Source organism: Hippopotamus amphibius, chromosome X, assembly GCF_030028045.1.
Source record: "Hippopotamus amphibius kiboko isolate mHipAmp2 chromosome X, mHipAmp2.hap2, whole genome shotgun sequence".
In the NCBI taxonomy this organism is placed as follows: Eukaryota; Metazoa; Chordata; class Mammalia; order Artiodactyla; family Hippopotamidae; genus Hippopotamus; species Hippopotamus amphibius.
This window is the reverse complement of record NC_080203.1, coordinates 132431547-132458249: the sequence shown is the minus strand read 5'-3', so window position 1 is coordinate 132458249 and position 26703 is coordinate 132431547. Positions and strand designations below refer to the sequence as shown.

The window sequence follows — 26703 nt, the reverse complement described above, 5'->3', positions numbered from 1 at the left end:
TCCTGACGGCAACCGTGACTGTCTTCAGGGACTTACTGATTGCGAGAAACGGCCTTGAACTCTGAGGCTCGCCACCCCTACGTGCGGGCGCCGGCACCTGAGAGCTGTGTCATATTTCCACGCACCTCTCTGCAACTGCTTCCGGAATTAGGAAGACAAACGCAAGCGCAAAAGGGGGGTGGGGGTGGGGGCTCCACAGCCAGGAGTCGGTCGACGTCATCCTTTCCTAGGACGACACACACAGCACCTGAGGGAAACCCAACCGCCTTACTGCGCTTGCCTAGGAAACAGGACAAGGAAGGTGTCTTTTCTGAAAGACAAACACCTGCATAAATACACGTCGGTGAGTAACGAGGGTACTGTAGAAGCGAGATCACTCCTAAGACACCCACTTGCTCACTTTCCTTTGATGTTTCTAAAACAAACACGGTCACTGCGGGGAACAGGGATGTCCGGGTGCATCACCAAGGGGGAGCTCCCGTCCGCGCAGGCGGGGGCCGCACAGCCGTGCCCTCCTTTTCCGCGGTTTCACTGTCACTGGCCTCACACAAAGCCAGCATGTGGTGTCCCGTTAACTTTGTTTGTGCACACACTTGGAAACCTGGAAACGCCGTGTTTCCATGAACAGGCCGCCCGGAAAAGGAAGGACTGCCTGGAGTAGAGAGAAAGGCAGCACCCTCCTCCCTGAACAGCCTCATCCACAGGGACAGGTGTGATGTGACGGGTCAGCCTCTTCTCTCATCAGCTGTGAAGATGGGCTGGAAGCAGGTGCTCCTACTCTGAGGCGCTCAGGAACCAGTCTGCCCAGGGTGGCACCTCACTCTCCCTGTGAACACATCCACAGCCACCTTCTAGGAGGAGGGCTTTATCACCTGAAGGGATGGGAAATGCTTTAAGAAGAGGGGAAGTTCGTAGGGAAGAGGAACGCATGTGTATGGAATCTGTAGTAGGGTGGCAAGCACGTGGACGCAAAGACGTCCTGATGTAAGAAGCAAAACCACATGGCAGCCAGGAACTGTCCCGGCAGCCGCGAGGCCTCATCTTGGACTCTGTGGCTGGGCCATCTCAGGCTCCACCCTGGTCATGCAACTGCTGAGTTGAATCCGCGCGTGTGTGTGTGTGTGTGAGAATTGCTAGGTATGCACTGCCGCTCTCCCTCAATGACACACAACCATTCTTATGGCTGTAGTGTAATAAAATGTATATATATTTGGTCTCTGTGCCTGATTTCCAGCACAGAGCTCCTAAAACCCTGGGCATTTCCTGGGCAATTAAAACATTGTTTGTTATTCATAATAATCCCCTTTGCAGCACGCCTGAGTTTATGCTAATGAGCGACTCCCTTGGGCCCCTAGATGGGTTCAGGATGGGGGCTGGTTGACAGAAAGACCAAGGCAGGATTAGAGGGTTGCCACTTGCACCCCACTCCCAACCTTCAGGTCCAGGGGATGCAGCCACCAAAGGCCAATGATTTCACTGATGTTGGCAGGTAATGGAGCCTCCACAAAAACCCTAAAAATGGTCCTTGGAGCTGTGGACACACAGAGGTGCAGGGAGGGCACAACTCCAGCCACCCGTGCCTTAACCCTAAGCAGCTCTTCCACCGACTGTTCCTGAGCTGTAGTCTTAAAAGAAACCAGTAAGTGCAAGCAAAGCAGTATCTTCCTGAGTCCTAGGAGTCATTCTAGTCAATTTTGACAACCGAGAAGGGGGGTGTGTGGACACCCCCACGTTTGTGGTTGGCTTGGGAGAAGTGTGAGTGGCCTGGGTACCTCACTGGCGGCTGGCGTCTGCAGTGGGGGCAGTCTTTGGGTCTGAGCCCTTAACCTAGGGGTCTGCACCAACTCCAGGCAGTTAGTGTCAGAAGTGAACTGAACCATGGGTTGCCTCGTCGGGGGTCTGAACATCAGACACAGGCAGAGGGGTTACACATGTCGACTGCCCTCACAGGCTCAATGTAGTACGTTAGGTCCTGGACCCCAAACACAGGTCACTCACGCTCCCTGCTCTCAGCTGCATTTGCAGGCAGCTTTTTGAGTAACCTTCCCCGAGTTTGTGATTTGTGTGGCAAAAGGCTGGCCTCCCATCACTGGGTCACAGGTTCGTGAGAGGCGAACGGTGAGGAGACCTTTCACGGAAAGGTTCCTTCCTGCACGAATTCCCCACAAGGCACCACGCCCTCCAACCCAGGGCCCAGGCGGGAGTACCGCCACACCGAGGGGCGCCCTGCCTGCTGTGGACACAGCTGGGACCCCAGCAGCAGCCCCTCCGGAGAAGCCCCGATGTCCTGGAATCCGCAGCTGCTGGCGGTCGAGGCTCCACCCTCCATCTCAGCAGTCCCCGTGCGCGGCGCGGAGGCTCCGCAGAGCTGAACGCGCACCATCATGCGCTCTCAGAGCTCCCCCCAGGCTCAGACCCCCTGCCCACCTCCACCGCGGACCCTGCGTAATACAGCCACCCCCGGGGGCAGGACGGAGCGCCACCTGCGGCCCACTTGCAGGGAGGAGCACACAGAAACCTGGAAACTTGTCCATGAAAACCCACGGTCAGCTTTAGCAATAGCTCTGCCGTGACAAAACATCACCAGGAAGCGACTGGGGAGAGGGGCCGTGAGCGCTGCTGCTTCACGTCTGAACGGCGGACCTGCAGCCAGCAAGGGCATCCAAGGCTGCTCACAACCAGGCTGCGGCAGCCCCGCGTCACTGAAGGCCCCCTCCCCTGCAAAGTCCCCCTCGGCAGCGCGCGGCGGGGCCCAGGCTTTCCTGGATACCCTGGGGTATCCCAGACGGTTCTGGCCGGGTCTCACTCGGCCAGGTGTCTTGGGCTGGCCGCGCTCCCCCACAAACGAAGGGCTCTCCCCGTGCGCCTCCCGCGCGGTGAGCCCGCGACCCTTCCCTCAGGTTCTCAGAAGCGCCGCGCAGGAGCCGTGCACACGGACGCGGAGACCCCTGTCCCTGCACACCGCGTAACCACCGCGCCAGCCGCCGCTTACCTTCTCCACGGGAGGCGCAGGAGAAAACCTCCTGGCACAGGCCAGGAATATGTCTGGCTCTGGCTTCCCGCTCCTCACTTCGGGGTCATCGCCCAGGACCACGTGGTGGAACAAGCTGAAGAAGTCCTTGTGTCTGCCGGTCTTCCTCTGGAAGGACGCGGTCCCCGAGCTGGTGGCCACGGCACAGGGCACGTCGTGCTTCCGCAGGTGGCGGATCAGCTCCTCCACACCTGGGGAGAGGGGGGCAGCCGTCAGGGAGGGGGGCAGCCGTCAGGGAGCGGGGCAGGTACCGGCCGCAGGCCTCCAGGGTTGCCGTGTCAGCTCTGTCGCCCGACTCTGCTGCCTCTTCTCAGGAATCATCTGATCTCACACGCGGTCCTAACAGGAGTGGCCAGCACTGGGACATCCCCACTCAACACAAACGCCAGAAAGCAACTCAGGGCTTAGCGATAGCATTTCCCAAAGTCACAGAGGCGACTGCACTGGGATGATGTTGCTCTGTTTGCCTATCCTAGCAGAACAAACCTGGGGAAGCGCCTCTACACTGCACTTCATTTTGTTCTGTTTTGCTTTGCTTTGCTTTCTTTTAAAGCAATGAATACACAAGGACTAAGCTTTGGGTGCTTTCTGAGAAAACTCTGTATTGTACAGAAAGCAGTTCAGCATTCCTCACCCTGCTGGATCCTGAACTGGCCTCCATCAGAGGTTGAGGGGAAAGGTCACAGCTAAAGCAAAGCTGCAGGACCACCTATCAAGGGGTCAGACGGTAAAGCAGGCTCTGCTTAATGCAACTGAACAGTAACAACAGCATACCATGTGAAAGACACATTTCCATGCTCTTATCAACTGTGAGGCTTAAGTCAGGGAAATACATAGGGTAATGTAACTATCCATGCAGCCAATTAAGAGACGGCCAGTTATCAGAAATGTGACAAAAATGACAGTACTTTCCACCTTCAACCCATGCTTATGACGACAACAGTAATGTCTAAATCCACACAAAGCACTGTGGTTTATCTAAAACAGTATTTTAAATAATCATATTATCACGGTCCTTTTAATAAGTATGTAAGGCGATGCCCCTTCTGTTTCAATTACTACAGAAAAGACTGACACGGTCATTTTTTTCCAATACCTGAACCCATTCAGTAAAGCAGCAGATAACGTGCTTGATCCTTTAGAGAAACAGTCCCATGAGACGCTCAGAGGAAGGTGTGGACTCAACTCCACGCCAAGATGGTTAAAACTCTTTAAAGAATAAAGCAAAATCTAGCCCTTGGATGGATATAAAATTCAGTGTCTGACATACAATCTAAATGACCATGCTTGCAAAGGAGCAGACAAATAAAACTCACAAGCAGGAGGAAAAAAGCAATCAATAGACATGGACACAGAAATGGTAGAGATGATGGAATCAGCATATAATGAGCTTATATAACAGTCTGATAAATATAAATACGCCCAGGTTAGGGACTGTCAGAATGGGAAAACTAAAACAAAAACAAAGTGAGACCCAAATATCTGCAAGAAACTTACTTTAAAGATAAATACTTGAATAGGTTAAAAATAAAAGGATTGAAAACTACGTATTATGTCACCACTGATCAAAAGTCAGGGCATCTGCATTAACAACAGACAAGCGGGCTTTAAAACAACAAAAATGATGATTATCAGGTATAACTAGGAACATTTCATAAAGACAAATAGGTCAATTCATCAAGAAGATACAGTAACTCTAAATGGTATGCACCAAATAACAGACCTCAAAATACATAAAGCAAAAACTCGAAGAAGAAAAATTAGAAACACAGGTTTCAAACTCCTGTCTCAGTAACTGATAGAACAAGTAGAGAGAAAATAAGTAAGGTATTGCTGATTTTGAAAACACTATCAAGCAACTTAACCTAATTGACATTTATATAAAACTTTACCCAACAACAGAAAAATACATATTATTTTCAGGTGCATATGAAATATTCAACAAGATAGAACATACTATGAGCCAGAGAATTTTTTTTATAATTTTTTAAATAATTGAAATCACACAAAGTAAGTTCCCTGACCACAGCAGAATTAAAATAGGTATCAGTAATTGAATGGTACTTGAAAAATCAAAAATATTTAGACAATAAACAACACTTTTATGCAAGATGCTGGTCAAAGATGAAATCATGAAGGGAAATTAGATATTTTGCAGCGAACAAAAACATCAATCTTTGTCAGGTATAGCTAAAACATTTTTAGAGGAAAGTTTATAGCTTATAATTCTTATACTAGAGACTAAGAGGGTCTCAGATCAGTGATCTAAGTTGTCACATTTAAAAAACTGGAAGAAAGAAGAGCTACAACCTTAGCTTTTGTCTTAAGAAAGTAAAGGGAAAAGAAAATTAAACTCAAAAAAGAAAAGGGAGGGAAGAATTCAAATAAAAGAGGGAATCAATGAAATAGAAAACAGAAAAGAGAACACAGAAAACAGATTAAACCAAAACCTAGTTATTTAAAATGATCAATTTTTTAAGATAAGTTTATTTATTTATTTACTTATTTATTGGCTGTACGGTGTGGCATGCAGGATTTTAGCTCCCCAACCAGGGATCAAACCCGTGCCCCCTGAAGTGGAAGTGAGGAGTCTTAACCACTGGACCGCCAGGGAAGTCCAAAAAGATCAATGTAATTGGTGGATTATTAGCTAGACTGATCAAGGAAACGGCAACAACAACAAAAAGATCTAAATGTACCATAACGAATGAGGGAGAGCACTACAGATCCTTACAGTCGTTAAACAGATACACAAAATACTGTAAGCAACTTCATGCCAATAAACTTGACAGCCTAGATAAAATGGATAAGTTCTTTGAAAGACAGAAAGCTCACTCAATAGCCCTAGATCTGTTAAAGAAACTGAATTTGAGTTAAGAACCTTCCCAAATCTAGGGTTGGATGGCCTCACTGCAGAATTCACCAAACATCTCAGAAAGAAAGAACGCCAATTCTAAAGATACCACAAGAAATCGGAGGGAACACTTACTTCCCAACTCATTTTATGAGACTAGCACTTTCCTGATACCAAAGCTAGACAAAAGTCATAGAAGAAAACTACAGACACATGCCTCATGAACACATACGCTTAACTGCACACTTACTGGAATTTTCAAACAACGTGAAAGTATTTTAGGGAAGAGTTTCTATGGGGTTTGACTCTGTTATTTCAAAATATTAAAAAGCCACACCATTCAATTAGTTTGGAACAACCACTGATTAATATGCAGAATTACATTTATTAGCCAAATTTTAATAAAAACCTTTACTTAACTGGTGAGTTAAGATGGACAAGAGAATGCCTGGAGCACATATATATCCAATAATCTCCTCTGTCTAGAAATGGTGACTAAAGTTGAATACCAACATTTAAAACAAAATGTTTAATTTAAAATAAAATGTTCAAGTTGTATTACACAATAGTACAAGAACACATTAAAAAATAACGGAGCATGTTTAAACACGTTTTCTCCAAAAGCTATCGGAAATGTTCTATTCATTTAAAAAACTTAGTTTATCTCATTTTAGCTTATCCTTGTAACATTTGTAGTTCCGTGAATAGTCTGTAATGTACCTAACGTAACAGCGCAGTACTCTACATAAGTACACAGGAACTAGCCTATACTGGAGTGAGTACTCAACATTTTTATCCATAGGGGAATGAATCAAAAATGGTTTTTGGGTGACTGTTTTTTAAACTAGACACAACATACCAAGCTCCTTGAAAATGTCTGAGACCAACACAAACATGAAACCCAAGAGAGGGACCTGACCACAGCCTGTGGCAATTATGTCCCCTCTTTGTGACTGAGTTTTGTCCCCCGTCACACAGCAGGGATTAATGCTGCTGGTGGTGAAGCTGTGGTCCTGCACGTGAAAGCACACACAGGAAGGCAAGGCCCCAAGGATGTCAACCATGGTCACCAGCATCACATCAAACTTCAGGGGTAACAGTCCGCAATGAACCATTCCAATCTCCTCATACATCATTGCCTGACTCCTTCAAAAACTTCTGTATCCTTTATTTTTTCGTGAACAAAAAAATTTTGTTTTTAAATCAGGGAAATCATTTTCTAAAAAATTAGGCCTCTTCTGTTTGGTTTGAAAGACGCACACACACAAACCTGAAAAACTTTTGTATCCTTTAAATACTGTATACCAACTTTTTCTTAGTCACTCTGAGAAGTAGAAGAGTAAAAACATGAAAGGAGTTCTGTTCTGTGGAGAAGCTAGTTAATTAGGTACATAAATGAAATCTAGCAAACAGGTTGTAGCCTTGGTGTGCTGAAGTCAGTTTCAGGGCAGGGCAGAAAGACAGACAGCTCCTGCTACAAAGAATCAGCACTCCCAGGACTGATCTACAGGGGAAGAAAGGAGAAACGCGGAGCAGGAAGAAAGGAGAAATGCGGAGCAGGAAGAAAGGAGAAATGCGGAGCATCCACGATCCTGATACAGGAGTGTTTCTGACCAACTTCATCCTAGAGACCCAAGACGGGTGAAACAGGACACGGAGGCTGCCACAAAAGTGGACTTGAAAAAGGAAAAATGCAGAAAAGATGGACAGTGGACATGAGTTCTTTCAGGTGTTGCCCCGGAATCCATCTGTTGAGTGTTTATATCCATCAAACTGCTACTAGCTCAGGCATCACTTGTAACACGTCTCCCTGAACCCAGAGGCGTGCAGTGGGGAGTGAAGAGGACCCGGGGGAGACCATGTGTTTGAGGACGTGCTGAGCGGCTGCTGAGTCTAGCCTCTGCAGGCAGGCACAGGAAGGTGAGGGCGCATGTCCGCGGGGCCAGCTCAGGGGCTCTGCTGATGCAGCGCCCGGCCCCCCGGGGAGGAGAACAGAGAGCCACGCTGTCCTGGCACGGGGACACTGTGCGGGGCTCTGCCCGGCCTAGACCTCCTCCACGTGCACTCCTGCAGGCAAGGCTCGGCCCCTCCTCACCCCGACCCACGCGTGTAAGGGCATGGGCACACCACCTCTCTTAGACGCTGAGTGTGCCCCCTTCTGAAAGGTGAGTAGGCCAACACCATGGTGTTACAGGTCAAAGGGATGTGACCAAGGATAGCGGCTCAAATGGTGGCCCTCAAAAGATGTGTCCAAGTTCTAACCCCTGGTACATCTGAACGTGAACTTGTTTGGGCAAAGGGTCCTGCAGATGTGATGAAAGACCTTCAGAATGAAATCATCATGGATTTACGGTGAGCCCGAAATCCAGTGACTGCTGTCTTACTCTGTTCCAGTTGTTATAACAAAACACCACAGGCGGGATGGTTTATAAACAACAGAAATTGATTTCTCACAGGTCTGTAGGCTGGAATTGAGTTCAAGGTGCTGGCAGATTTAGAGGTTTAGAGTCTGCTGAGGGGCCCCCTTCCTGGTTCATACATAACCATCCACTCCCTGTGTCCTCACGTGGCGGAAGGGGTGAAGGAACTCTCTGGGGCCTCTTTCATGAGGGCACTAATCCCATTCATAAGGGCTCCACCCTCACCACCTAATTACCTCTCAAAGGGGCCACCTCCTAATATAATCACATGGGCGTTGGGGCTTCAAATACATGAATTTGGAGAGGGGACACAGACATTCGGATCATAGCAACTGGTGTCCTTACAAGAGAAGAGAGACACAGACACAGAGGAGAAGCCCTGTGAAGACGGAGGCAGAGACGGGAAGGATGCACAAGCCCAGGGATGCCTGGAGCCCCCAGAAGCTGGGAGAGGCAGGAAGGACCCTCCCCTGCAGCCTCTGGAGGGAACATGGCCCAGCCAGCACCTTGACCTCAGATGTCTGGTCTCCAGAACTGTGAGACCATAAGTTTCTGTCGTCCTAAGCCACCAAGTTTGTGGTCATTTGTTACAGCAGCCACAGAAACTAGTAACACGGACCCAAGGTAGCAGAGCTGGTGGTGAAGACGAGAAGCCAGGGCCTTGATTCTGAGAAGACGGCATAATTCATGATTATAAATATGAACGTGTGCTGGCAACATTTCAGAAATCATTAGCAATCAAGGTCAGAGCTCAGGAAAGAGAAAAGGAAACACACACACACACACACACACACACACACAAGGAAAAAGTAGTGGACAGTGGAAAACTATGTCGTTAGACGGTCCTGAGCCCCGCAAATTGGGTTGATCACTTTCAGATTAGCTTGATGGCCAGAGTAGGACACACCACTGCCAGCTGCTTTTGTCTCTGCTGGGTGCATCAGGCAAAGGAGATCAATCCACTTTTGATGTGAATCCTTTAGGAGGCACACACCTTTCTTTCCATCACCTCCTGTTTGTATGGGAATTGAAAACTGAGCACCTTTCCTATATCTTTACATCGCCTGCAGTTTAATACCTGTCCCGTGAGGTAGGCAGGGTCTTATTCACCTCACAGTATAGGTGAGGATGCAGGTTTGGAGAAGGAAAGTGAAGAGTGAGGAATCTGATGCCTGGACTTCTAAGCCGTTCCTGCACTGCCCTGACTGAGAACACTGCGTACGGCACTGCCTACGATGACTGGCTTCCCTGGTCTCCACCCAGCACGGCCAGGAGCACCCCCTCCCCCAGTTGTGACAACCAAACAATGTCTCTGCACATGGCCAGACGCCCCGGGGGGCAGGGGTCAAAACTGTCCCCGCTGGGGAACCAGTGCCCTAAATAGAGGGGTAGCGTGGGGAGGCAACGGGTCAGGCCCCTCTGAGAGTGTTATGGAGCGGATGGAAATTTCAGGCTCCTGGGCCTCGACTATCCTGGAAGGCGCCCCTCCATGTGAGTCGTCACGGCCCTTGAGGGGCCTGTTCTCCAAATCCTGCCCTGGAAACGAGGGTGGGCTGTCTGGTTCTCCCCACCCTCCTCCCACATGTAGGTCGGAACCCTAATTAGAATCCACCCTGGAAAGGGTGGCCCTCAGGGTGAGTCGGCAGGACGTCATCTCCCTTATCTGCCCCCGGAATGTGAACTCATGGCCCACAGTCCTGCCGTTCCAAAGGGCTCCTCAGGAATCCACAGTGACTTTAAAATCCAGGCATTGCTCAGTGTCCCCTGGGAGTGGGGAGAGGTATCAAGGTACCCCCTTTGCGAACCTGCTTCTGTAACTCCCAGCACCCTCCCACCTCCTGGCGGGGGTGGATCCCAGTGGAGTGACCTGGTCTTTGGGTCTGAGATGTGGCTGGGGGTGCCCGGGGCCTCTTCCTACTGATCCTGAGAGCAGCTGCTAGGCTTCTCTTCCTGTGAGTGTGTTTCCACTCTGTGGCCAGAGTTTTTGTGCATGTTGTTTTCTGGGAATTATCTCAAATACAAAATTCTTGCTGTTATTGTCCATGCTCTGCGGAATGGTCTGGAAAGGAAACAGAAAGCCTTTCCCTGTGTTCCTACGTCTAGTCTGCTACAGAGACACCAAGGGGCACCAGCCTATGGAAGGCTGCAGAAAGCACTTCCAAGCGTCCTCTCCTTTCCACGGGTGACTTGCAGAGCAGGGCTCCGTGGTGAGGTGCTGGAGCCCCACTCGACATGCCATGACACGGGGGACAAAGGTCCCACCGAGTGTGTGCTCAGGGGGACACAAAAGCAAGGTCTTTCCCCCAGGGTCGTGTGAGACAGTGTGGGGGAGAGGAAACAGGCACAGCCTAGCCACTTAGGGGAAAATCCTTCGTAGTTACCACTGCTTTCTACCTCGTCTGTCCAGGAACTTTAACAAAATACAGCTTCATAATCCTTGAATGTCTTTTGGCATTTAGAAACAGAGATGTAATTTTTTTTTTATTGTGGTAAAATACACACTTCATAAAGTTTACCACCTTGTCCATTTTAAGGACACAGGTCAGTGGCATGAAGGACATTCACCTTGCGGTGCAGCGGTCACCACCGCTTGTCTGCAGAACTCTCTCATCTCCCCAAACAGAAAGTCTGTCCCCACTGAATACTGACCGCGCCCCTCCCCAGCCCTGGCAACCTGCGCACCACCTTCTGTCTCTGTGTATGTGAGCATTCTAGATGACCCCTGTCAGCACAGTCACACAGTGCTTGTCTTTTTGTGTGGGCATCTTTCACTCAGCACGGTGCCCTCAAGGCTCATCCGTGCTGTAGCCTGTGTCAGAATTTCCTTCCTCCTTGCTGCTGACTAATACCCCACTGTACGGATATAAGACGTGTTATTTACCCACTCATCCTTCGATGGACACTTGGGTAGCTTCCACTTTTTGGCTATTATGAACAGTTGCTTTCAATCCTTTACTTTTTTTATTTCTTGAAAAGCAAACCTGAGCTGAAATATTTTCTGTTGTTCACCGTATCCCCAAAATAATGCTAGAAGAGTATTTTCCCAAATTGAAAATAAATAAAATAGTGTCCAGTGGACCCCTAAACAAGAGGGGTTGGCACTGCATGGGTGCACGTGTAGGTGGATGTGTCTCAACAGTGAACACCACGGCACTACCCGGTCCGCAGCTGGCTGAACTGGAGGTGCAGGGGAACTGCACACACACAGGGCCAAGTATAAGGTACAGGTGTTGTTCACGGTTCAACAGTACCCGTACTGCCTGTGCACACGCCGTGTCCCCACTGCTGGGGGGGCTGGCTACAGGGAAGCTATGGGATGCGGGACAGGCCAGCAACCCCTGTAACCTGCCTGCCTGCAGGGACAACACATCACTGCCACCCCCCACAGGTGTCACCTGCACCCTGATTCTACACCTGCTCGGAGAGCACCTGCTCCTCAGACACCCGGGGCCTTTCCGAGCGGTTGGAAGCTGCTCTGCTCAGCTGCCGGCACCCCTGGGGGCCAGGCTGGTGGCTCAACCGTCATGGCCATCTGTCCACCCATTTTCTCTCCAGGGAATTGAAGGGTCTTTGAAGTAAGGATTTCTTTTATCTATTATCTTTTCGTCCCAAGTATTTAAAAATCCACAGGAGAACTGCCACACATTTAAAAACGAACTGCAGCTCTTTCATTTGAGAAAAATCTTTACGCCCACAGTTAAGTAATAGCTACAATTGCAGCAAAACAAGATGTATCTTTTTGCTTAGTCTAGGATGTCTCTGTTATAATTCAGTCAGTAACAATTCAGGCAACTGGCAGTCTGAATGCCAGAATATTTAAACCAGGAAATAGGAGTAACGTTCATGTACATCATCAATAATTCAGTATCCAAAAGGACAGGGGGAGTAAGACGTTTAAAGGTCTGTTACTGACATCTGACCAGCAAATGGTTTTGAAGGAGTGTAGTATCACGACTGTGGCTTGTCACCACGCCCATACTCAATACTGCCCTTTCACTGCTGTTGGGATAAATTTCATGATGTGAAAAGCTATGCATATCCTGAGACTCGCACCTTCTCAGTATGTGCTGTCTGTCTGCTGGATTCTTTCCATCTTTGCAATTCTATAGCTTCAGTGCTTAAGTAATAATGACTCTTGAAAAACCTTAGTTTCAGTCCTGGTTTCTCAGGTGAATGTTAGCTTTTGCCAGTTTCTTGTAACACTGTCATCTCACATGGGACTGTGGTCCAGTCAGACCTTCTGACTCCACCTTAGGTGGAGTCCTCATAGCCTGGTCCTCCTCCACCCCTCTCTCCCCTGCTGTGGTCATCCTGTGCTATATAAACCCAGAGGAATCCCACCCCCAGCGTGGGCTTCCCTCGGGCACATCTTCTCTTCAAAAATCCCACTGGTTCTAGAAGCAGCGAGCAGATTAGCTCAAGACTAAAGACCTAACCGAGACGAAGCTCCTGTCCATTTCTCAAGCGTATCAGCAATACGAGGCTTAGCTTCAAGCTGCTACAGAAGCAGACTCACTTCCTGACGCGCATCCCCCACACACACTATTGTGCATCTGGAATGACTGTCCCCTACCCGTTAAGTCACCCCATCTCACACGGTGTCCACAATTTACCCAAAGTTCCAGCCCCCGTCCCCCATCGCAAAGCTGCCTCTGCTCCAAGAATATTTTGCTTTATTTTCTTCCATATCCCTCCAGCCACTTTTTTCTGAATTTCTCTTTTTGATGTGAAACTATATGCTACTGTGGATTTTCACTTCAATGGATATATCGTGTATCCTAAATTGGTTAAAGACTCCATTGGGAAAGAGACATTTCTTTTGTGTCCCCCTGAGCACCCACTCAGCACCAGATGCACGTAAGGATTAAGGAAAGGAAAAGGAAAGGTACAGGATGACCCTAAGAAAATGAGTGTCCTCCTTCCTACCAGGACAGTGGACACTATGTTCAAAAAGTGGGGCAGCAGGAGTTGATAACGTCTGCTAACAGCCACGGGGGACTAAGGGCATAAGGCACATGAGAATAAAGTAAAAGAGAAAAGCAAAAGGCGGGGTGTGGAAACAGACATACTTACACAGGCTCAGGCAGGCTGGCCAGGAAGACACGGGCTTGGGGAAGACTGGGACCGGGGCCCACACCATGGGGAGTGGTGTCCGCCTGGCAGCTGGGTTGTAGTTTTCAGGGGCGCTCAGGGAAGAGAGCACAAGTAACCGCTGAGCCCTGGCGAGGACCCATCCTGCCCGGGGAGTCCCCACGTGCGCTGCTCTCCAGCGTATGTCGCGGGGCCACCCTCCACAATGGACATGGCCTGTTGCCAGTTTCCCAAGGGGACCCGAGCCTGCAGAGCATGCCGAGACTCCGCTCACGGGAGAGCAGGGACTGACCGACCGCCCCCCAGCTGCAGAGGCCGCACCTGCGAGCTGCCCTCTGCCTCCCGGCCCTGAGGAGCGGCCTAGGCACCGCAGCCTCGGCTGCCCAGGGGACCGGGGTTCAGTCTGCACTCATCCTCTTCTGCTGGGTGATCTCCTGAGGAGGAAGAGGGGAGAGAGCTCGCCCCAGGGAGCCGGGGGCCAGGCGCCTCCGAGGGGCCCAAGTGATGGGCAGCTCTTGGGTGAATACTCCTGGGCATGGCCTTGTCCCTACTCTTCTCCACGGGCCCAGATGCCATGCCCTGTGCTTTTCCATGGGAAATCCCCCCCACCCCGCAATTTCAAAACAGCAGGAAAAGTAGAGAGCCAGGGCAACAGGAGAACCTTCCAGGCAGTTTCACAGCACAAAAGGCACTGACTTTATGACTGGCCTTCTAAACCAATTAGTCTCGCTAAATTCTGCCAAAGTACATCATTTCATCCATCTCAAAGAATCCACGACTAAAGGAATGAGCTCCAAACTACAATGGAGGAAACCAGCAGCCTTCACGGGAAACACTGGCAAAAGGCTTCCCCACGTCCCACGGCAAAAATTCTCCTTGGGGGAGGCCACATACATTTCAATATTTCTTGTCAAAAAAATTTCCGCCACAATTTAAAAGATGTCTATTCCCAGAAAATAATTAGACCCTTCGTTGACCTACACGCGACGTTTCCTCATTAAGGCATGTGGTATATGTGGTCAAAAGTATTTCCCTCCCAGGTGATGCACAGCCCACGTCAAGGAGAGGCTTCCAAAGCATTTAGCAATTAGGCTGCTGACAGGCGGGTCATCAAGCCACTTACGCCTGGCCCTCGAGCCCCACGGGTCAGCCCCACCCTCTAAGAGGCTGGGCCCAGGCAAGGATGTCTCCGCATCACTAGCAGGGGCTGCGTTCCCAGGGACTGGCCCAGGCAAGGACACGCCTACATCATAGTCAGGGCCTGTTTCCCCTGGTGACCAGCCCAGGCAGACGCTCCTGCTTCTCTAGCAGGGGCTGCCTCCCCTGGCGACTGGTCCGGACAGACACGCCTACATCATAGTCAGGGCCTGTTTCCCCTGGCAATTGGTCCAGACAGACACGCCTACATCATAGTCAGGGGCTGCCTCCCCTGGTGATTGGTCCAGACAGACACGCCTACATCATAGTCAGGGCCTGTTTCCCCTGGCGACTGGCCCAGGCAGGGCTGCTTCCCCTGGCAAACTGCCATCCATTTCTCGCTAAGTACCTGCTGGGACCACAGCTCTCAGCCTGAAGTGAGAACTTCATTCTCAACATGAAGGATACTGAATTAATAATACACCTTCTCTACAGACAGCCTCCTTTTCTAATGAGCTCAAGGTGCCTTCCAAAACCTAAAATGCCCCACCAGGAAATACCTTCAGAAAGAAAAGAAAGGAAAGTCAAGGGTAATGCTATCATCCACAGCTGTGTGACGTACCAAAGTGGTAAGTGAACAAGATGAACACCTACATCTAAAAGAGGGCAGTGGTGACTTTTTCTAGTTATAGTTACTACACCGAGGACTCCAGAGGGTCACCTTTCCAGTGGAATTCAGGTTTGGCTCACTTAAAACAGGTGACGGGAGGAATGCAGGGAGGATGGAAACTAGGGGGCGAAGCATGTCTTTTTGGGTAGAAAACTTGATCTGTGTCCTTAGTGTTTTTGTGACTGACATGTTACAGAACAGAAACCCTGAAGAAATATGCTTCTGGGTCAGTGGGTTTCCACACAACCTTTTTTTCTGCTCCATAGTCAGTCCTGTGTTTTCCTCCTGTTCTTTTTCCCCTTTGGGGTATCATAATTTCCAAATACTGCTTGTCATCCTAACCCACTCAGAACGTCCAGGCGGTACCTTCTGACCTTGGTCCCTTCTGACCTCAGTGCCTGGTCTGACCCAGCATCCCAGCACGATTTTCAGTGTCTCCTGTCTGGTGCTATCTTGGGCTTTTCTTTATATTCTTGGCATCTTCTCACCTCCCAGCTGTGTGTGCGGAAGTGACCTCATGTTGTCAAGGAAAGACTTTATGACCATTGGTAAGTCCTTACTCTCATCTGTGAGGCTAATAAAAGTTTAGGTATATACAAAAGTTCTTAGGCTAAAAAGCCAGATCAATCAGTAAATAAAGAGGTCTTCTACCCCTCTTGTCTAGAAGAGGTGAAGAAGTGGCACAGAAAGAAGAGTCAGCCAGGTGAATTCTGTAGGACTAAACTGTCTTTGAAGAGCACTAGCTCCTGTGTCACTTCTACGGTGCAGGTGTCTGGATTCAGTTTTCTTCTGTGACTACCTATCATTAGCACCTTACTTAACTGGTACCTGGTTGCTAGGAGAGACAAACAAGGACATTACCTTGATTGGATCACCAAGCAGTTTCATAATACAGACTTGTTGGCATCCCAGCCAAACAACTAGACCAGCTGGATAGATAAGATATCATATTTTCTTGGAATTGTAGTAGGACGTACCTCAAGTATATCTTGGAATACAGCACAAAAATTCTAGATGGAAAACCACTTGAAAGCCTTGGGTGGATAAAGAAGAAAAAGGATATTTACACACCTAAAACATCATGGGTGGTTTGTATGTTAAACCATGAAAGAGACTCCAGGTCATATATGAACTGCATAGACAAATCCTTAGCTGGATTAAGTAAGGGGAAAAAAAAAAAAGGATTCATAACTACAATCAGAAATGAAGGAGGGGACATTAAAAACAATGTCACACAAAAAAAGGATTAAAGGAAAATAATATGAAAATTTGTATGCAAATTGGATAATCTAGAAGAACTAGGTAAACTGCTAGAAACATACAACCTACCAAGATCAAAGCAAACAGAAAAAGTCTATTCAGACCTATAATTATTAAGGAGATTAATTCACTAATCAGAAACTTCCCAAAAAAGAAAACAGGACGAAATGGATTCACTGGAGAATTCTACCAAATTTTAAAGAATTAACACCAATACTCCTCAAACTCTTCCCCACAATTAAAGAGAACAAGATACTCCCAAACTCAATCTATGAGGCCTAGTACCAAAGTCAAACAAAGAAACTGTAAGAAATTGATGCAAATACACTCAACAAAATACTAGCAAACTTACTAATAGCACATTAAAATGATTATGCACAATGACCAAGGGGGAATGCAAGGATGGTTCAACATACAAAAATCAATGTGACACATCATATTAACAAAGTGAAAGACAAAACCCACAGGATGATCTCAATTGATACAGAAAAAACATTTGACAAAACTCAACACCCTTTCATGATATTAACACTTAAACTAAGAACAAAAGAAAACTATCACAACATAATAAAGGCCATATATGAAAAACCCACAGTTAACATTATACTTGATGTGGAAAATCTGAAAGCTTTTCCTCTGGGATTGGGAATATGAAAACATGCTTTCTCTTGTCTCTTTTACTCAACACAGCACTGGAAGTCCTAGCCAGAGCAATTAGGCAAGAAAAAGAAATAAAAGGCATCCACTTTGGAATGGAAGAAGTGATCTGTTTACACATGACACGATCTTACATGTAGAAAACTCTAAAGATTTCACACACATACACAAAACTGTTAGAAGTAATAAATTCAGCAACACTGCAGGATACAAAAATCAACATGCAAAAATCAGTTGCATTTCTATACACTAACAAAGAAGAATCTGAAAAGAAAATTTAAACAATTCCATTTACAACAGCATCAAAGAGAAATAAACAACCAAGAAGGTGAAAGACTTGTACACTGAAACAACAAAACATTGCTGGAAGAAACTAAAGAAGACACAAATAAATGGAAAGACATCCCAAGTGCACGGACCAGAAGATTTGATATTGTTACAATGTCCATACTACCCAAAGTGCTCTACAGATTCAAAGCAAGCCATATCAAAATCCCAACAGCACTTTTTGTAGATATACAGCAATCCATCCTAATATTTATATGGAACCTGAATAGCCATAGCAATCTTGGAAAAGAAGAACAAAGTTGGAGAATCTGACACTGCCTGATTTCAAAACATATTACAAAGGTACAGTAATCAAAACAGTGTGGTGCTGGCATAAAGACAGACATATAGACTAATGGAATAGAATAGAGAGCCCAGAAATAACTCCTCACACATATGGCCAAATGATCTTCAACAAGGCTACCAAGCCCACTCAATGGGGAAAGGACAGTCTCTTCAACAAATTGTGTTGGGGAAACTGGATATTCACATGCAAAGAACACAGCAGGGCTCTTACTTTATACCACATATAAAAATTAACTCAAAATGGATTAAAGACCTAAAGGTAAGAGCTAAACCTATAAAACTCCTAAAAGAAAATATAAAGAGAAAGCATTATGACACAGGACTTTTTTTAAATGTCTTGGATATGACACTAAATGCACAGGCAAGTGCAGAAATAGCCAAATGGGAATACATCAAACTTAAAAAGTTCTGGGTATCAAAGGACACAATCAACAGAGTGAAAATGGTAGAAAATATTTGCAAATCATGCATCTGATAAGTGGTTTATATCCAGAATTTATGAAGAATTCCTAGAGCTCAAAGAGGAAAAAAACAAAGAACCCTATTAAAAATTGGGCAAAGGACTTGAACAGACATTTCTCCAAAGAAGACACACAAATGACTAACAACATATGAAACAACAGTTCCCATCATTAATCATTAAAGAAATGCAAACCAAGAGAGAATCACTCCATACACATTAGGACAACTACTATCGAAAAGACAGAAAATGACAACTGTTGGTGAAAATGTGGAGAAACTGGAACCCTTGTGGGCTGTTGGAGGGAAAATAAAATGGTACAGCCAGTATAGAAAAGAATATGGTGAATCCTCAAAAGACTAAAAATAGAATTACCTGATAACCCAATAACCGCACTTCTGGGACTATACCCAAAAGAAACGAAAGCAAGGCCTTGAAGAGGTATTTGTATACACCAGTTCATAGCCGTGGTTTTCACAGTAGCCAAGAGGTGGAAGCAACCCAAGTATCTACCGACAGATGAAGACAGAAACAAAATGTGGTCCATCTGTACAACGGAATATGATTCAGTCTCAAAAGGGAGAAAATCACATGCTATAACATGGACGAACCTTGAGGACATTATGCTGAACTTAAAAAGCTGGTCACAAAAGGACAAATACGGTATGAGGCACCTAGAGCTGTTCGAATTCACAGAGAGAGAAAGTAGAAGGGTGGGTGCCAGGGGCTGGAGAGAGGGGGGAATGGGAGTTAGGGTTTCATGGGGCCAGAGTCTCAGCTCTGCTAGGGAAACAGTTTGAGAAATGGACAGTGGTGATGGTGACACAACAATCTCAACATTGTTAACACTACTGAACTGGACACTTAAACGTGGGTAAGACAGTAAATGTAAAGCTGTTGCTTATGACACATGGATGTGTTTCCAGCATTAAACTGAGTCAGGATCCCTGGGTGTGCAAACAGCCCAGAAAGGCAGCTAGCGCAGGAGGTGTGTATCATGGTGCTTGTACCCACGTGTGAGGGGGGTGGAGGGGATGTGTGTGTGTGTGTCATCCAAGAAGAGTCCACAAGGTTTCTGTGTGACACAGGCAGCAGTATCAGCAGGGCCCTCTCACAGGAAACTTTCTAGTTGCAGGGAACACTCAAGCGGCCCATCTGGATGTATGTATAAACACAGATAACAACGCACGTCTCAAAAATGATGATGCATGTGTGTACAATTCTGAAACCAAAGTTGCTGCTGTAACTGTAAACTTTTTATCCCTTACCACCAGGAATTCTAAAGACTGAATATTCACCTTTTTTCCTAGAAGAGTCTTAAAATCATACTCGATTTTAAAGCATTTTTTGTCCCTGTAATCTAGAACATTCTTGACCTTCTCACTTGTAGTAAGAAACAGCAGGCAATTCAGTTGTGATCAATCTCCAGTTAACAAATTCCAAGGGAGAAAAGTCATCTTACCTTTCACAGGAAAACAAGTAAAGAGAGTAGTAAAGGCCACACAGACAGACACATTGGAACTGAATTATGCCTTTAGCTTTTTAAAAAAATTTAACCTTTTTGAGGATCAAGATGGCGGAGTAGGAGGATGTGTGCTCACTCCCTCTTGCAAGAGCACCGGAATTACAACTAACTGTTGAACAATCATCGACAGAAAGTCACTGGAGCTCAACAAAAGAGACACTCCACATCCAGAGACAAAGGAGAAGCCACAATGAGATGGTAGGAGGGGCGCAATCGCATTAAAATCAAATCCCATAAATGCTGGGTGGGTGACTCACAAACTGGAGAACAGTTATACTGCAGAAATCCACCCACTAAAGTGAAGGTTCTGAGCCCCACGTCAGGCTTCCCAACCTGGGGGTCTGGCAACAGGAGGAGGAATCCCCAGAGAATCAGACTCTGAAAGCCAGTGGTATTTGACTGCAGGACCTCCACGTCACTGGGGGAAACAGAGACTCCACTCTTGGAGGGCACACAAAAACGTGTGCTCACCAAGACCCAGGGGGAAGGAGCAGTGACCCCACAGGAGACTGAACCAGACCTACCTCCTGGTGTTGGGGGATTGCCTGCAGAGATGGGGGGCAGTGGTGGCTCACCAAGGAGACAGGGGCACTGGTCGCAGGGGTCCTGGGAAGTGAGCCCTCCCAGAGTCCACCATCAGCCCCACCAAAGAGCCTATAAGCTCCAGTGCTAGGTGACCTAAGGCCAAACAACCAACAAGGTGGGAACACAGCCCCACCCACTGGCAGACAAGCAGATTAAAGTTTTACTGAGCTCTGCCCACCAAATCGGATTAAAGTCTTACTGAGCTCCACCCACCCAACCCTACCCACCAGCAGTCCTCCCATCAGGAAGCACCCACCAGCCTCCTAGATAGCTTCCTCCACGAGAGGGCAGACAGGAGTATCAAGCAGTATCAGCAGTATTTCGTCTTGTGGAACTGAAAACCACAGCCACAGAAAGAGAAAATGGAAAAGCAGAGGACTTTGTACCAGATGAAGGGACAGGATAAAACCACAGAAAAACAACTAAATGAAGAGGCGATAGGCACCCTTCCAGAAAAAGAATTCAGAATAATGATGGTGAAGATGATCCAGGACTTTGAAAAAAGACTGGATGCAAAGATTGAAAAGTTTACCAAAGACCTAGAAGAATTAAAGAACAAACAAACAGAGATATGCAACACAATAACTGAAATGAAAAATACACTAGAAGGAACCAATAGCAGATTAACGGAGGCAGAAGAGCGAATAAGTGACCTGGAAGACAGAATGGTGATCATCACTGATGCGGAAAAGAGTAAAGAAAAAAGAAAGAGCTGAGGACAGCCTAAGAGACCTCTGGGACAATGTTAAATGCACCAACATTCGCATTATAGGGGTCCCAGAAGGAGCAGAGAGAGAGAAAGGACCCGAGAAAATACTGGAAGAGATTACAGTTGAAAACTTCCCTAACATGGGAAAGGAAACAGCTACCCAAGTCCAGGAAGTGCAGAGAGTCCCAGGCAGGATAAACCCAAGGAGAAACACACCAAGACACACAGTAGTCAAATTGACAAAAATTAAAGACAGAGAAAAGTTATTAAAAGCAACAAGGGAAAAATGACAAATAACATACATGGGAACTCCCATAAGGTAACAGCTGATTTCTCAGCAGAAACTCTGCAAGCCAGAAGGGAGTGGCACAATATATTTAAAGTGATGAAAGGGAAGAACCTACAACCAAGAATACTCTACCCAGCAAGGATCTCATTCAGATTCGACAGAAAATTCAAAAGCTTTACAGACAAGCAACAGCTAAGAGAATTCAGCACCACCAAACCAGCCCTACAACAAATGCTAAAGGAACTTCTCTAAGCAGGAAACATAGGAGAAGAAAAGGACCTACAAAAACAAACCCAAAACACTTAAGAAAATGGTAATAGGAACATACATATCGATAATGACCTTGAATGTAAATGGACTAAATGCCCCAACCAAAAGAAACAGACTGGCTGAATGGATACAAAAACAAGACCTATACATATGCTGTCTGCCAGAGACCCACTTCAGACCTAGGCACAAATACAGACTGAAAGTGAGGGGATGGAAAAATATTCCATGCAAATGAAAATCAAAAGAAAGCTGGAGTAGCAATAGTCACATCAGATAAAATAGACTTTAAAATAAAAAATGTTACAAGAGACAAGAAAGGACACTACATAAAGATCAAGGGATCCATCCAAGAAGAGGAGATGACAATTATAAATATATGTGTACCCAATATAGGAGCACCTCAATACATAAGGCAAATGCTAACAACTATGAAAGAGGAAATGCAAGGCAGAAATAGACACAGGTGTAGAGAACAAACATATAGACACCAAGTGGGGAAAGCGGGGAGGGTTGGGGGGGAATGAATTGGGAGAGTGGGATACCAAACTGTACACTCTAAATATATGCTGTTTATTGTCTGTTAACTGTATCTCAATAAAAGTTCTTAAAAAAAATTTAAACTTCTTTGGGGAGATCGAGTTGCTTGCTTATCATCAATATGTTAAAGTTTGCACAGTTGCTGAAACATTAGCAGAGAAAAACATTAGGAAAAAAAAGCTACCTGTTTTAAATGTTGAAGCAATTTTGTCACGAATATAATCTTCACGTAACACCGAAAGAAACAAGATGCAAATGTTTTTGGACCTCAGGAATCAGCGAAAGGACTGTACGTATTATTTTAAGAAGGCTTTGAAAAGACAAGATTGAGTCAGAGCACACAACAGCAGCCACCAAACTCTCTCACGAGTACCTGTGAGCCTTTAAAAGGAAAAGAATTTTCTGAGAAGTTACCGAGACAAAAGAATCAACCTAGCAGGCCCACGTGAGGCTGTGAGAGTGATTACTCAGTCCACAGACACGACCGCGAGGACGTCAGCGGGCAGCACCTGGCATGAGCGCGGCCGTGGGGAACACCTCCTGGAGCTTCGCCTGGCTGACTTCCACCAGCTCCTCTTTGGACATGGGGAGCTGCAGGGTGTCTATGATGATCTGGGCCGCCTCCAGTGCCTTCTTGCCCATAACGAGGGACTTCACATCCCAGCTGTATTTCTTCCCATAGCGACCGCAGATTTCCTCAAACACCACTGAGTAGAGCCGTTCAGTATCTGCAGACACAATGAGACAAAGATACAGAGGCTTTTAGGGTGTGGGCTGTGTTAACCCCAAGTCTACATCAGAGAAGCACATATGTTCACGGTGGAGGTCAAGTTCACGGCGGAAAGCTCTCTCGGAGACCTATGGATGTGGGGGAAACATTCGCGGGTCATGTGGACCAGACGATGCCCTGGGAGGCCTGCTCTCTTCTGCTCTGGGAAGTTACAGATTGGGAGAGAAATGAAATCTATACTACAGTTAAAGCATCTTTTCTATCGACAGGTACGCATTTGAGGCTGACCATGTGCTTGATGTCCTGACCTGGTACTCCCAAGTGTGCACAGTGACAGTAGCACACAAGGATCTGTGTGCAAGGCCTCCGCTGTTAGGGATGCTTTCAGTGCCCCATGGAATTACTCCCAACAGGAGCGCCTGGCCACAGGCACAGCTGTGAAGCTCCTGTGTGAGAACAGACACTGTGTGCTGCTCTGAGTAGGAAAACACAAGTGCTGTGTTTCTCATTTCCTCTCACACGACCACCACCCCCACGGCACTTCTGTCGCCAGACATGGGGGGTTTTCCCACACCAAGCAGTGCCGCAACAGCAGAGGGGTTTCCTGCCGTGTAACTCGATGCCGACTGTCTGCAGTGAAGGGTTCAGTCCCACAAGGCCACCACCCCACCCTGTGGCTACTTCCCTGGGCAGCTGACCTGCCCTTCCTCGCCCTGACCCTTAAATGTGTTGTGCCAGGTCCTCCCCGTGACTGACTTTCCCGGTGGCATGCTTTGGCCTTGACAATGACCAGCAACAGAAAGAGCTTTTCTTTTTCCTCTGCTTTTCAAGGCAAAACCATCTACAGCTGCGTATCAAGTACAAATTCATCTTCAACACTTTGACTCTCTGGTTCCTTGCTTTTCTACCACAGGTTGGATTTGGAGGGACAGTGTAAGACACACACAACAAGCAGATGTCAGATTTCCACCCTCGGAGATACTTGCCCGACTGTGCTTTGGCATGACCCCTGGGTTGGGTAATAAATTCCGGCCTTTGTTTCCTTTTTTTTTTTTGGTACAACAGAAGGTGGGACTTGAGGAAGTCTTCCCGGGCTCCTTTGTATAAGAAGCCAGTGTTTGGCTAATACCCTGAGTGGCTCTGGTTTTTCCAGAACCCACCCTACACTTAATCTCCCTAAAGAAGTCCCAGCAGAGAGGGAAGGGCTGGTCCACCCCTCTGCTGGACAATGAGGAGGGTTGTCCGTCACACATGCTCTTTTACATCCTTCTTCCGTGTGAGAGGGACACAGAGGGAGGGCTCTGAGGGTGAGGAGATGGACGGACTGGCAGGGAAGCTGTACAGTTTACTTTCTCCATGTGAGCACTTTTCTTTGAGTGGTTGAGAGGGTACGAATGACAAAAAGACATTGCTGGCCCCAAGTGAGTGAGAAACCACGGATGGGTTTGGAAAGCACAGAGAGCATCAGGAAAAGCAGCAGAGGCCGGACGGGGAGTACCATTAGGGACTTGTGCTGAAGCAAGCGGATGAGGAAGAAGAAAGGAGCGTGAAAAAAGACAAATGTCAAAAGAAAACAGCTGTATTCTTTTACAATGCTTCAAGCAGTGTTTATTTAAAGATGAAGCTTTTAATTTAAAAGGCACGTAATGGTGGGATCATAAATCTGTAGAAGACTGTGCAGACAGCCACTTTTCTTCACAGTGTAGGTAACACTGCCCCAAACCCTCGGCGGAATAAGCAAGGACCTGAACACCTCGCTCAACTCCTCAGACCCAGCAATGCATACACCCGTGGTTGACAGCATACAGTCAATGAAAGGGAGAGTGTTTTGAAAGGAAGACGTTCCCCAGAAGCTAAACTAAAACGAAGCCGCATAAAGTAGGCGTGCCCAGCTGTCACATGCACACACTGCCTCGAAATTTCCGCGCTTTTTGCACCTTGCTCCTGGGTTATTTTTCATAGGAAACTCACATGGTTTTCCACAAGCTATAAGCACACAGCAGCGTATTTAAATGCCGGCTGAGTCCATCCCGGGCTCTGAAGACAGTATCTGTTTGTGTTTTACTCTGTAAAGACGGAAGTGGTTAGGGTATTTCCCCCTCTTCTCTCTCGCAGGAAGCGGCACCTAATCCAATGGTAAAACCAACCGTGACTTGCCTTATTTAATAGGAAAGAGCGTAACAGGCATGTGGGATAAGACCTGGTATCTCTGCCCACCCCGTCTCCGCTCCTGTACCACGCCCAGAGAACACAAGGGCGTCCTGAGCCGAGATGAGCGGGGCACCCCCAGCCCTGCCACGTTTTAGCAGGACCTCCCGGGAGGAGGTGTGCTATCTGCACACCGGGGGTCCTGACATGCGCACACACCTGCTGGGCGCCTGTGTCACCTGAGGGGGTATAACCCGCGCGGAGCCGTGGGCGCAGCGCCTGCCAGCGCATCACCGGCTGGAGCCGCGCGCGGGGGTCGCTTAGGCGGCATCTGTGAGTTGAGAGGGAATGACAAGCTCTGCTTTGTCTGTACGTACATCGCGGCTCCCACAAGGGCAAGGGCTGCTTCATCTGAGAGGTTAGAGTGCCTCCTTCCAAGTGTTTTACCCAAGAAGAAACGTGGTAACCGTTTGGAATTCATCCGCAAAATAGGACATGTTCCCTCCCTCCTTACATGTTTGTTCACTAACCGCCCGGCCTGGTGAGAGCACATAAGTCTGTGTCCCCAGTCCCACAGTCCATAAACTTCTGGACACGGAAAAGTTTTCATTTAGCAGCAAAAACGGAGCGCGTGTTAATGTTTAATATTGACCATACGTAGCGTGAACCTTCCGACGCTTCCCTGTAGAAACACCAATGGGTTTGATTAAGGACGCGGCCCCGGACCCTTCCTGCCACCCCCTCCCCCCGCCCCGGCCACGTGTACATATCACAGAATATACGCATTCTCATTCCTCTTTAAAATAATTTTTAAAATCTAAATACAACTGGCTCCTTTCAGAGTTTGGAAAGAGGCTGTGGACCCACACTCATTACTGCTCTCCAGTCAACTTATACTTTCCCCATCCTGTACACCTTGAACGAAGCAATCTGATGTTTCGCAAAACTTCCTATATTTTGCAAATAGTCTTACTTTATTTCCAATTGAAAAAAAAAAAAAAGGAGATGGAAGGTGATCTAAAGACAGTTTTTAGATAGTCAGTATTTACTTACCAGTAAAGATGTATTTAGTCACATCAGTCAGTATTTAGCTACCAGTGTTTACAGATAGTCAGTTCCCTAAAGATACAACATACATTTTCACACGGAAACGCAGAAGGGCCCAGCTTGGGCTAAAATGGAATTGCCACAATCCGGCAAATAGGAAGATGTACAAGATGTAGCAGACCGATGTAGTGGACTGCATGCTTTCTCTCATCAAGAAATGGAGTCGTGCTTTTGAATGTGGTGAAAGCTATAGAATTTACATGTTAAATGGCTTTAGCAGTAAAAACGCAGCACGCGAAACATTTTATTCAAAGTGGTGGTGTCATTTTTCTAAGCTGTTGTGATAGTATACAATAAGTACTCAATAACTGAATAGACTTTATTAAAAAATTCACTTATTTTTGTTCGCCTACCACTGGTTTCCCTAACCCAGTGGTTCTCAAAGTGTGGTCCCTGGACCAGGAGCATCAGGAATGCAAATTCTTGGGCCTCACCCCAGATCTGCAGAGTAGACACAGGGTGGGGCCCAGCACTGTGTGTTTTATCAAACTCCCCCCACTCACCCCCACCAGCAGAAAACTAGGGTGTGTGCTGAACACAGGTGAGAACCCATGACCTGACCTATTTTTACCAAAGCCCCGTGCTCCGCA

General features: G+C 47.1%; 1 protein-coding gene across 1 annotated transcript in view; it reads right to left on the bottom strand.

Moving 5' to 3' along the window:
- The window catches only part of PUDP (pseudouridine 5'-phosphatase), a 69672-nt gene that overhangs the window by 15555 nt on the left and 27414 nt on the right, over positions 1-26703 (bottom strand). The window contains exons 2-3 of the mRNA XM_057718959.1: positions 22638-22856; positions 2993-3222 (exon numbers count right to left, since the gene is read on the bottom strand). Of these exons, the coding sequence (XP_057574942.1) occupies positions 2993-3222; positions 22638-22856 (449 nt within the window). The remainder of the gene's footprint in view (positions 1-2992; positions 3223-22637; positions 22857-26703) is intronic.